We start from the raw sequence: 12902 nt of genomic DNA on the forward strand, positions 1-12902 counted from the left end.
GGCCGTGGCACGGGGACTGCAGAAGGGTTTGAAGAGCCAAGGGGTTCCCTAGAGGACAGTGGTACCACGTGTAGCTACTGAGCAGAAAAACATCTCTGCTCACAGAAGGTTATACACCTGAGAGAGTACCAGCAAAAAGACAACCACATGAGATCTGCCAGCGATACGAGTCCTACAGAAACACCAGGTGTAATCCAAATATTTATGCTGAGATATTCATCTAACAAGAAGCACTGCTTTTCACAGGGACACTAAGCTCTCTGGGAGAGTCAGTACTTTGTGGCCAGAGGGCTGTGGTTCTTAGAAATTCCCTTTCCCTCTTCCTTCATGGCTGGGATTCAACCTAGCTAAATTTTAACATCCAAAGGGTAACCCAGCAGAGCTTGTAACTGATTCATTGTACTCATTTCCATCAGTACTTCTTTTCGTTTGGCTCTGCCTTCCCCCTCCCTTTTTCTGACCCCTTTCAATGCCTTGGTCCAGCAAGGCACTTAAGCACGTTGACGGTCCTGTTGAGTTCACGGAGTTTGATGGGAATCTCATGTGACTGAAGTCACGAGAGTGGCTGAACCACCCTCTGGATCCAGTCCTAAACTCTTAGATCATTCTCATTGGCGTGACACTGGCACCCCACCAGGACATTCCACCTTGCCCAGGACACAATTCTTGGTACGGGCAGGTGGGCTAACGCAGTGCTGACCAGATCACCATGACATGCTTCAGCACGACACGGTCACCACGGCGGCTCCAGCCACCGCCATGCTGATAGCATTTGTCATGCCGCAAAGTGGGGCTCAATGGGATAGCTTAATAAACAGGAAACATCGGGAACATCTCTCTTAGAGGAAAACAGGATCACACTTGATTCATCAAAACAAGCCCGTCCCAAGTGCCCTAACCTCATCCTGTGCTTCAAAGTAAAATCACATTTCCCTTCAGATGTTAGTTTTGGAAATGTTTCTATGCAGAATCTCATCTTTTTGTTCAAGTTTGTTAGTGTTTTGCTCTTCATGCACATGCACACAGGTGTGTAAGCATACACATCCACGTCAAATGCCTGGCAGAAAATAGGCACTCAGTAATATGCAGGGAGATGGAGACAAAAGGTCTTACATCGGCCATTTGGATTTCCTCAGGATCCAAACGTGGATGGCTTGGCCCGTTTGCAAGGCTCCTGTTCTGATGGGCAGGGCACATGTTCTGCCGTAAATGATTATGCATTTGTTTTCTTTGTTTCCTTTAAAACAGAAAGGAAAAAAATCTATTAGGAAGACTTATTTCATGGGGCTCTGCCCCCAGGGACACCTGGGGGATGCAGATGATAGAGAAGGCAACTCTCAGACACACTTGATGTTTCAATGGCGTTTGTGGAAAGCTGCAAACAGGAAAAAACAAGGCATTCAACATTTGCCACCTTTTGCTGCTTTTTCAAAAAAAGGTGAACATTTCTCACCATGGGCAATTTGGGAAGCTGGGTCCAGGGTCCCCTTTTGCAAGACAAGGCCCAGCACAATGCAGTGGGAGCCAGGGGCACCATGGCGCTGGGAGCGGAGGAGGAAAGCGGGGAGAAGGAAAAGGGGAAGCAGGTCCTGGCTTGGCCTTGGTGGCAAGGCACTTGACCTCTCCTGCATTAAGCACAAAGTGGCAAAGCCTACCTGTTGCCCCTGGCAGGGCATCCACTCCACAAGACCCCCCGTGTCACGGGGCACCCCGAACTGAGGTGAGGTGCAGGCTAAGTAGGGAAAAAGGTGCTGTCCAGGCAGGGAAGGCTGGCCACAAAAGAGGTCCCCAAGCCTCTTGTTCCATCAAGATTGCTCTGAAAGTCCCTGAAACGTACATAGCTGAGCCCACAGCTCCTGCACAACAGCCCAGTGTGCTTCTGCTGTCAGGAGGTGAGCTGCTGGCTTGGGGGCCAGCTTTTCCCAGTAACACAGCATCACCTGGCTGGGTGAAATGATGCTGATTCAGGGGATAAGCAAATGGTCCGAGGAAAACATCCTGCTCAGGCACAGCCTGGGAGATGGCTTCACTGGCCTCCTTCATGAGACCTTCCTGGGAATACCACAGCACAGCATCTCCTTAAAATAGCATTTGGGTGAAGAGCATGAAAGCGTGAAGCGTGAACACTATGACTGAGTAACCTCTGGCCAGTTATTGTCTGTTAACCACCCATACTCACTTGGTTTTACAGTAAGCTACCACACAGACGATGCCCACCACAAGCAAGGCAACACAGATTCCTGTGATGGTTAAAACTCTCTTCTGGTAGAGCTCTTCCGCTTCTGCAAATGGAGAGAAAGAAACCAGTTACAAATGGGGTCCAGCACCAGGGATGCATCTGGCTGCACAGGAACCAGCACTGCGTGTGCGTAAGATGGAGAACAGGGCTCGGTCAGATCTCCTACCAATCCACTGCCCGTCTCTAATAGCTGCCCCAAACCTGAGACCAGCTGGCCCAACCTTGCTCACCCCTCAAGAGACCTTCACTCCTTTTGTCTCTCTGCACCTTTGCCCTGTCTCGCTCAGTAGCTCACCCCTTCTGCGCTCAAACACGCTTCTCGCTTTCTCTTCTTTTCCCGCAGCATAACTTGGTGACTAATCTCAAAAAGCTCCACGACTCTCCTCTCCCTTCCAGCAGACCCCCCCTTCTCGGTAACTTAGTAGCCTACCAAAGAAGTCCCCGAGCATCCCCCACTCACCACGTACACGCATGCCCTGTGATGCTCTCATCACAGGCTCTCTGCTCTGACGGACTCAGAATGCCTTTTCCTTGCAGCGGCTGCATGCCCTGGAGCTCGGCGGTGTGCTAGAAACCACCGAGCAACAGGCCCCAAAGCATGTAGGTGCTGAAAGGGACATCCTAAAACAGTCAAAAAGCAGAATGAGGATGGAAAACTGATAGCGCGTTAGACAAAGAAAAGGGAGTGGAGTAATTAAAATACAGTAACCAATTACAGTTATGGATTTTTAATGAAACCCTAGGAAGCCATTAATTCCATTGTACCAGGTAACTCAGATGTACACACAAAATTCAAGCAGCATGCTGCTGCTTCTCTCAAATATCACCTTTCAAACCAGAAAAGTCTGTCACTTGCATAAAACTCAGACCATGCTGGAAGTGAGGTAATTCATTCACATTAATCAAAGCTCTAAGAAAATGCTAGGGTGTCGCCTGCAGTGTAACTGAACTACACTTAGGCAGCAATCGCACGTCAAGGACACTTCTTCCTCTGTGGCTACACCAGAGCAGATGCTCTTCTCGGCGACATCCAGCAATCTCCAGTGAGATCAGCAGAGGCAATTTGGTTCTCCAGCTGGATGACTCAGAGAAGGATACAGTGCACAGCTGCCATGAGCATTTTAGTTCAGCATCTATGAATGGTGTCCTTGTGCCCCCATACTATGTGTTAATGTTAAAGTTATTGGGGTTTGTGCCTTATTTAATATTAATTGAAATCTTTTTTCATATACATTAGGCAATAAAACTCATGCCATGGTTGCTGTGCTTGGCATGGTTCACCATGCCACACTAAATACCTTGAATGGACTATGTGATATCCCCAGTGCTACCAAACAATGAAATACAAAACCAGAAGAGAAACAGGTCTGGTCCCAGAAATGCCTGGGACTAGACTTTAGCAAAAAAGCAAGGGGGAAGCAATGAAACATTCCAGATAACTGAATATTTAGACCAATTTCAGCTTGCCATTTTAGGAAGGAAAAAGTATTTTTGGAAGAAAAAAAAAGTGCTAGGAAAAATGTTTATCTCTTTCTAACCCTCAAAATGGGAATGAAGATTTGCTACACAAGGGCTGAGAATGACAGCCCTGGCATGAAGATGGGAAACATAATCAGCAGAGCTTGCTTTGTGCCTGTGCTGCAAAGCTACAGTTTAAAGAAATACATTTCCATCTGTTTTATTTGCGCACGGGCCTTTGGCTTCATGAGGTGCTCAGGGTGCTGGTGGAGTTGCCAGGAAGGCAATGTCCCGCCATTCGCTAGAGAGGCGGGCAGCTGAGGCTCTCCCAGACTCCATCTCCACGGTGTTGTGGACCAGGAACGACAGATCATGGGTCTCACTTGGGCTGAAAGTTACTGCACCGCAGCAGCTTCACCAGCCGGCTGCACCTCCTTAGAGGCAGAGCCTGTATGGCCTGGGACCCGCTCACAGAGCGGGGTTTGGGTGCTGGCTGACCTTGTGTTTTACTACAAGGAACCAGGTGGAGCTGGCATGGGGAAAGAACTCACTCTGGGGTGAAACACCTCCTTCAGCGACGTGCTTCCCTTGCACGATGCCCTATTCCAGGCATCAGCAACCATGGCAGACAAGTTTTCTTGCTCTTGCACACCTCTGGGACCTGGATTCCAGCTGTACAGCTCTTTCCTTCAAACAGGAGTTTCAGAGACTTTATCAGAATCAGGAAAACCAGCTAGGATCATGTCCTGGTTACGGATAGCACCGGGCAAGAATTTTGCTACTACCCAGCAAAAACTACTTTAAACACAAAAAATAAGGCTGGGCAGGAGGTCAGTTTTCATCATGGACCCGTCCATCAAGCCAATTTTTTCAAAGATTCTTCATCAGCTATGTTTTTTGCCACAAAGATGTTTTTTCCAAGCATAAATCTTTCCCTTTGAATCATGGAGGAGGGAGAAAGAGCAAAGCCATCAAAACTATGGCTTCTTTTTTTTACCTCTTACCAACACGACAAAATTTTTCCCCCCAAGGCTCAAATCACAGCCTCTGTTCTGGTGATCATGTCAGTATGGGACCCTGACTCTGGCATGTCTGACTGTCCTGAACCTTCACCTGAATTGCATGGGGAATGTTTCAGTTCATCAGAAATGCAGATTTAGCCTATCTTGAGCTGACAGCTCTGCTATGTGAAGCAGTGAAGCGTGAGGCTGTGCGCCACTGCTGCAAAACTAAAAATTAAATGACCTGCTGATAGTAATTTAGCTTGGCTCCTAACATCTCATTAAAGTTGATGCTCGATAACACAGTATCTTCGTGTTGCACAAAACCATCTCAACAGTAACAGAAAGAAAATAAGAGAATGCACACTATGATTTTGTATTTGTGAAGGTAAGATCCTGGTGCGGGACTTGTCCATTTGTGTCTCTATGCTCTACAAACACCACATCTTCATCAGCAGCATCGTCACTCTACAGCGGCAAACACTATGAACAAACCATGTGGTGCCACATAATGCCGACAGAATCACAGTCCAGCCATGGGTGTCACAGCAACGCATGAAAGTGAAAGACGAATGACAGAGAGGAGACGACTGCAGACTGGGAACAGGATGTGTGCGGTTCTGTGATGACATTGAGAATGGATGAGGAAAAGGACAAAAGGTCAACAAAAAAGGGATGTCAAAAATCCTCAATTTTAAAGTTTATTTAAGTGTATTAGCATTAGCAGCACCACTTTCTCTGAAACACCTGACCACAAAATGCACAGATTTTCTGCAGCAGGGAAGAACTGCTGGGGGATACACACCAATCCCAGTGGATCAGGCATGCAAAAACCAGAGGAGAAAAGTTTCTCCAGCTTCAGCTAGTGCATGTCCCTCCACCTCAGGGACCCTAGAAGACAATTTAGGATCCAGAAGTGAAAGATTGGTGTCCCCATGCCTCTAGCAAATGGAATTGAAGCGTCTTCATGTGAAGATCTGCTCTGGCTGATGTTGCCGGGTCAATGTTTTTAAGTTAAGTGATAAAGATGTATCTCTCTGCTCTCATCTGACCAAGCCCTCCCTGCGGTTGGCCTGTACACTCAAGGGAAGCCTAGCCTCAAGGATTTGATTTCCCAGGTCCTTACTCAAGAGATACTTCATATATTTCTAAAAACAGACTGAGGAGAATGGAAGAAAAATAATATGATTATGAGCAACTGGGCAGGAGCAGGTGATTGCCCAAAGGGGATATTTTTAAAAGCAGTGTTTTTCCAAACTTCAGCTTGCTACCATGATGCTCAGCATTACACCCTCCACTCTCATGGGATACTACTGACTTCCCAGGGCTGACTCTTTTCTAGACTAACTCGTCTCATGCCACCTTTCTTGGAGCAATTTCCTCCCAGTCAAGAACCGAAATAAGCTGCTAACCTTTGGGAGGAGGAACGGCAAAGCTCGTCCTGACTGTCTGTAGGATCCAGTGGAGGTTAGTGTGTCTGGGATGGCAATTTCTATAAAAGCCCTGATCTTCCTTAAACTTGTCTTCCCGTTACTGGAATGCCTGCCCGTTCCCAAGTGGTGCCTGCTGGCAACCTTTTGGATGGACACAAACTCCAGCTTTTCAGTTAAATACACAAAAGCATGTTGAATGAGGAGACGTATGGCAATTGTAACATCCCAGTCACACCACACACACCAGGCTGCTGCTTGAAACAAAGAAAAAAGTGCTGCTAAAAATACACGTGCATTTTTATAGGTTTACATTTAGATTTTGCATTTTGCTTTGGTTTTGGTTTTTTTTTTCAATCCAAACATCTATCTTGGTGCCAGGGAAGAGAACAGAACAGCTGATTTTTTAATCATCCCATTAAAGCCATAAATATAATGTGGGCAGCTCTTAATGGCTTCTGATTAATAAATGAATGGTTGTTCCATACCCTTTAATTCAAATCCAAGATGCTCTGCCAATGCAGAAAGAAGACAAGGAAGAGAAAGAGAAAAAGAAAAACAGGTCTGTCAGAGATCTCTAATATACAAACACACACACTGTGCAGTTACAGCAGGTTAGCTTTTCTGTAGGCTCAGCAGCAGTTACACAGAAGACAGTGTATGCTTCAGAGCATTTCAAATTCCCACCAGAGCTTACACCTTATGTAAAGAAAGACCCAAACAAATTGCAGTGGAAGTTAATTATGAATTCTTTTAGTTAATCATGAATTCTTTTGAGATGAGCCATGTTTGTTAGTACCTGATATGGAATTCACAGTTTAGGCAGGGAAAAAAAAAAAAAAAAAAAGAAAAAAAGGTACACTTGTTCTGAAACAACTCCTGACAGGTCAAAACACATAGCGACTGCATGAACCTGGTAAAAAACACTCATTCACTTTCTACAGGCAAAATATGCCCTGCATGGTTTCACACGCCCCTCTCTGCCTGGGGGCCTGTGCACCAAAGAAGAGCGCTGGGCAGACAGATGTGCGGGCACTTGCACGGGGCCCTGAGGCCTGCCAGCACGATTCTGCTGCCCGCGACCTCAAGCCTGGTCTCGGATGCAGAGCATCATCTGGCAGCATTGCCTGTAAATCACCTGACGGCCTGTCAATTCTGCGAGCACTGTTCTTGGCGGTACAGATCTGCAGTTGAACCACTGATGCTGCAAGTGATTAGTTGCCCGGGCAAGACAATGAATCCCTTGCAGATCTAAAAGTGCAAATTGCACTGAAAGTTTCCCTCGAGTCTGTGATCTTCCAAATTTCACTTCTGCTGTGGTTCTGCATTGTTTTAGAAACAACAAGCATGCTGAAAAAAGCACAAATTGGAGCATCTGCTTTCAGATTCATATTCATTACAAGTAATACTGCAGTTCATCTTGCAGAGATAGTGCTAAGCAAAGTAGTTTACCTAATGAATCAACAACGCAGTTATCCAAAACAGGTATCCTGAATTTTAGTCATTTTCCTGGTACAGACCTCACCTAAAGCCAGTTTTTCTTACATAAACATTAAAGTTCTCCATACTTATCATTGTACACAAAAGTGAGCTCTGCTGTTCCCAATCATCATACACACAAGATTATTTGCAGCTTGGAGATGTCCAGATTTATTTACTGTATTTTCCATAGGAACTGCTTTTTGCCGCACAGAAATATTGGCTTTCTTTTGCAATGCTGTTCAAAATTTAGGCGGGGGGGGAAATTAGCACTAGTCATTGTGGAACATGTAAACACGTTTTCTAAAGCAGGTTCTTCTCTTCAAATCAGTGCTGACGTTGGGGGATTTTTGGGGGGGCAGGAGTTGGGTGGGGTTGGATTTTTTAAATTTTGTAGAATTTAAAGGCCACAAAACCTGGCTGCTCTCTGCTTCGCATCTCACATTTGTGCAAAAGGAACGGCAAACTCTACCATGCGTTTCACAGTCATTTTGTACAAGTTGCAGTGACATGGACACAATGTGGTGGGCAGCAGAGAACTGGACAGAATACACTCACCCTAAACCTCTTGGTTATCGTATCTAGCCTTGACCTTTTCCTAAGGCATGCTACCATTACACACGCAGTTTCACCTGACACTATGACAAATGCGTGTAGAGATACATTAAATTTCATCTATATATCTACGCTATCGATCCATTTCATAGCTGCATGCTGCCTATACCGCCACATTTCCTCCCTGTTCCAGGATTTGCTGCAACATCTACAGCTACAAATGGATGCAATTCAAAGCATTTTCATGTTGTTTTGCAAACTCAGAAATGCCTGTGCAAACAGAGGTGGTGGGCAGGACCTGAGGAACTTTAGCCTTCCCACTGTTGCTCTCACACCAGAACTGCAGTTTCTTTTGGCTCCCCAACCCCATGGAGCAGATACAGCCAGCTGGCTCATTGGATCTTAGCTACAGGTTCCCTGAGCAGGAGACGAACCATGCAGCAGCCGGAATGTACGTGCCTGCCTATGCCTACAAACCCACCGGTAGCTTTGCAGCTAGAGGAAGCCTTACCCCAGCCTATGCTCCTGCATCTGACGTCCATGGCTACTCAACACTCCTCTATCATCATTTCAGGCTACAGACATTGTTTCTGTATCACCCGTAACTAAACACATCGAATAGGGAGCCACTCTTCCCTTCCCCTGATCAGGAGTTCCTCCCAGCCTGGGCAGGTATTGCCTTCTGTGCTGGGACGGTGAAGGAGGAGACTCTTCAAGAGTAGGCTGGGATTTGGAGGGTTTGTCTCTTCTCTAAAGGAGAGACTGTTCAAAATTATTCAACATGTTATAATCCAGAGGCTAATGAGATGACCCCAGCTCCGGAAAAAACATTGCTTCAAAATGTAATCATTCTGCATTCAGCAGAGGGGTGTCATCTTCACAAACATGGCTTACCACATAGTGCGTGCCTATTTTACATCAGCAATATGCTGCTTGGTAGCAAACATGTTTGAGAAAACAAAATTTCTCCTAGAGACAACAATTTATTTTGGTCTGGAGCAAAAGATATTTCTGACTGCATACTATGTTTGAAAGAAGTCGCCTTTGCTTTTTTAAGAGGTTGATCAGGAAAAGTAATACATCTTTAAAAGCTTCGGGTTATATTTGCTGCTAGGTGGAGAAGATGCTCGGCATGACATGTAGCACCTGCACTGTGTTCTGCAGCAGTTCAGTCAACCCGCGCTTTACTCACCCTCCCAGTTAGACTGGCAGTCTGGCAGACTTGGCTGCTGGGGATGCCTAGAAACCTTTGGGCAACAGTCCCCTCTGCGGCCATTAACCATACAGAGGGAAGCAAGAGGTCCAGGTAAGTCCTCCAGCTCCTCCAGATGGTGATTCACTCCATGCTGATAGAGGTGGTTGCAATGGTGTATTTATTGTATTCCAGGCTTGTGGCAGAGGAAGCCTTTGGGATAGCTAAAATTAAATGGATGAATCCCATCTGTAGAGACAAACTGATACATGCCAGGAGTGCTGACAGAGTGCAGCGGTACTCTCCAGCTCCCATGGGACAAGCTCCATTGGAAGCAATACATTCGGAGGCTACCATGCAAATAAATTACAGTGAGACAGCACTGAGATGGTAGCTCTAGGATGAGGAAATGGGCGTATTATTTTTCTCACATCATCAACCTTCTGTCTGAACTCCACACGTGCTCCCTGGTCATGGCAAGGAGCTAGGGCTGAGCACCCTGAACTGCTGTGAGACTCCCCAGACTATTTGAAGTGGGGACATGTTTTTTGGAAAATCTCGTTCCAAATGTGCCTGCTGAACCTTTCTGAAAATGTTGGACTTAAGATAGAACCCATTCTTCCTAATGCAGCCATCAGTGTTAAGGAAACAGTATCTACTGGCCTCTTCAATGCATTACTTTGCAGAATTTACATTATTTTTTGTACCTAAAAGCTAAGCTAGGCTCTTCTGTGTTGATCCCAAAGGAGACTGAACCCGTAGTTTGGAAATGTTCAAATACCTAACTACGGTAGGTATGACAGAAGGCTGTCCAACAGAGAAAGGCAGCGAGCATGGGAGAGTTGAGGAAGGGAAAAAATATGAAAGAGATGACAAAAATGTTTCATTTTCACACTCTTCGTCTCAGCTGCAGCACATCTGCATGGGATTCAGGTTGGATCCCATCACCCAGATTGGTACCACTCAGCTGTTCAAAGCAGGGCTTGCTGAAGAGTCAAGCGATGCATGGACCTTACATGTCAGTCCCCAAAGGCTGACATTCAGCTGAAGTAGACTGAAAGAAAAAATTCAGTTGGATTTAGGTGCTACCAGTAGGGTGGGTACTCTGTGGACCCACTGTCACAAATTTTGTGGTGGATTTTTTTCTCATATCTTCGGACAGAAGACAAAGTCCTACGCTTACTTGATCTGCAGTGACTTTGTGACTATGTTTTTCTCTATAATGTATTTTACCTGTTTTAAAAGATGAACAGACAAAAACATTTAATCTAAAATATCCTTATAGGAGTAACACCTCAAGACAAGATGGCTCTCACTGAACTGTAGATTTATAGGACGATTAAGAAGGATAAAAGCCTTAGCAAACAGCTGTGAAAATTGGGCCTGTGCTCATGTGGACTTTGGGCTGCCCAAGGACATCGTTAAGGTGTTTAGTTACCTCATGCATTATTCCCCCCAAACACGCTTGGGTCCCCCAGAGGCCTATCTGGGTCACAGAGCATGCTCCAAGGCATGAAACAAAGCGGAGAATTAACATCTGAGGACCAGCAAGACAGACTGTTGGTAATGAATTGTACTGACAAGAGTAATGCTTGCAGCACCCTGGTCCAGGCTTCCCCCAAGGGGTACAGGGAGCAAAGCAAGACAGTCCCGTGATGCTGGGGACAGAGGACACTCTGCTCGTGTTAAGGGCTGGGCAATATGTGGGATCTGCAAGTACAGGAAGTCTGCAAACTTTCCATAAACTGCACAGCCATTTAGCTTGTCCAGTACTGTATCAATAAAAATAATTTGGTAGGCCTCAAGAGTCCAGATACATAACCATAGAGTATTAGCAAGCTGCTGTGGATTAGCATGCAATTAACTTCAGAAGATCCCAAAGGGTAACCTGTACTGCCATCCAGGGGAGAGGAATAACCCTGTTATGATAAACCACAAACGCCCTGTAATTACCTAGCCACACCACAGCGTAGTCATCACCCTGTAATTAAGTGGTCAGCGGTTATCGTGTCATTGAAAGGAAGCTGCAGAATGTTTGTGGAATTTAAAATGCTGCTAAATATTGTTTCAGGGTTCAGATGAGTAAGAGGTGGAGGAGGAAACAGAAAGGTAGGTAAAAAAAAGAAGTAGTATTCTGCTTACCATTTTCATATCGCAATCAACAGGTAGGAAACTGCTGCTGAATAAGTGAATTGAAGTGAAGTGAACAGAGAAGCTGAAATTCAGATCTAGACCTTCCCAGAAGAGCTTGAAGTGGTACATTTATCCCTCTGCTCATGGGGACACTTCACCTCAGTGTGAGGAGCAAGCATCCAAAACCCACCTGTCAGAAGGGTCACTTTTACATGTCAGGGTGATGACCAGCACTCCTCCAGCTGCAGCCTGGTGACTTCAGAGCGAATGGGACCATCCCTCAGAAAAATAAGAAGCCTCTCACCCGATACACCTACACTGCTCTGCTTCCACTATGGTTCAGTCGGCAGTGTTGGAGCCAGTTTGTGTGCCACTGTGGGAACGTGCGATTCTGTTTCCAGCCCAGAGAGCCCAATACAGACACTGCAGGTAGCCTCAGTTTATGCTTTTCTGACTGGAAAGGCTCTACGAAAGCAATTTCCTTGGAAAGAATGACTGATGGGAAGACCCAGACATCCGATCTACAGGAAATGTGTTATGATAGGACAGGAATCACGCTGCTGAGATCATTACACAGATCACACCCAGCGACGGCGCAGTGGATGGTCAAGAACAGATGGTGGTTCTCATCTCAGAAATACCCGTGCTCGTCATCTGTCGTTGGAAGGAATCTGTAATGCCTATGCAAGGGAAACGTCCTGCCACACAGCAAATCGATCAGGAGCCAGACCCATCACACTAAACTTTTGATGGCTACAGTTAGGGAGTCCTGGGAGACATATCAAGCTGGGAACTCAGGACATGCTTTCATATCAGCGTCCACTGCAAGCAGAATTGACCAGATAGTCTGCGACTGCAAGACTTCGATTTCTCAGCTCAAGCTCTTCTCTTCCATGTTTCCAGATGACTACACTGAGCACCATGCAACAAGAGCAGCTGTCTTTCTCCCCTTCGAAAAAGGGATTTGATGCCTGAATAACAGACTGTTAGGGGAGCCCAAAGTTGAAGAGAAAGCCTGCTCTCCCAATGGATAGCAGAAAATGCGGCTCTGTGCTTCCAAAGCAGACCAGTAGGAAGACTCCAGCTATGAATTAAAATTCAATTTGTAAAGAAACCAGAATGAAATATGGGGTAGAAATAGAGAATATGCTAGATTACATTGTATATGAATGTCAGCTCTATTCCAGGATGTTTACAGGCAGGCTACAGACTTCAACTTTAATTAGGTCACAAAGTAGAAAATGAAAATGTTTCACTAAACAAGAAGATGAATGGTATGACATTTGTCCTCTGGATCAGTGACAATTATTCTGGAAGATGAATAAATAGCAAAGTTAAGATGAAATTTCAGATTCCACAGACAAGAGACAAGCATAAACATAAAGCTTCATCCCAAATTTCTAAATTGTTCCATA

General features: G+C 45.6%; 1 protein-coding gene across 4 annotated transcripts in view; it reads right to left on the reverse strand.

The window, feature by feature from the left end:
* NRG2 (neuregulin 2) overlaps window positions 1-12902 on the reverse strand; it is a 177479-nt gene that overhangs the window by 7155 nt on the left and 157422 nt on the right. For 3 of the 4 annotated variants that reach the window (XM_076350042.1, XM_076350039.1, XM_076350041.1), the window contains 3 exons: window positions 6617-6640; window positions 2180-2282; window positions 1114-1237 (listed from right to left, as the gene is read on the reverse strand). In XM_076350042.1, the coding sequence (XP_076206157.1) occupies window positions 1114-1237; window positions 2180-2282; window positions 6617-6640 (251 nt within the window). The remainder of the gene's footprint in view (window positions 1-1113; window positions 1238-2179; window positions 2283-6616; window positions 6641-12902) is intronic. The other variant, XM_076350040.1, reaches the window with a different exon arrangement.

Source organism: Aptenodytes patagonicus, chromosome 12 (assembly GCF_965638725.1).
Source record: "Aptenodytes patagonicus chromosome 12, bAptPat1.pri.cur, whole genome shotgun sequence".
Taxonomy (NCBI): domain Eukaryota; kingdom Metazoa; phylum Chordata; class Aves; order Sphenisciformes; family Spheniscidae; genus Aptenodytes; species Aptenodytes patagonicus.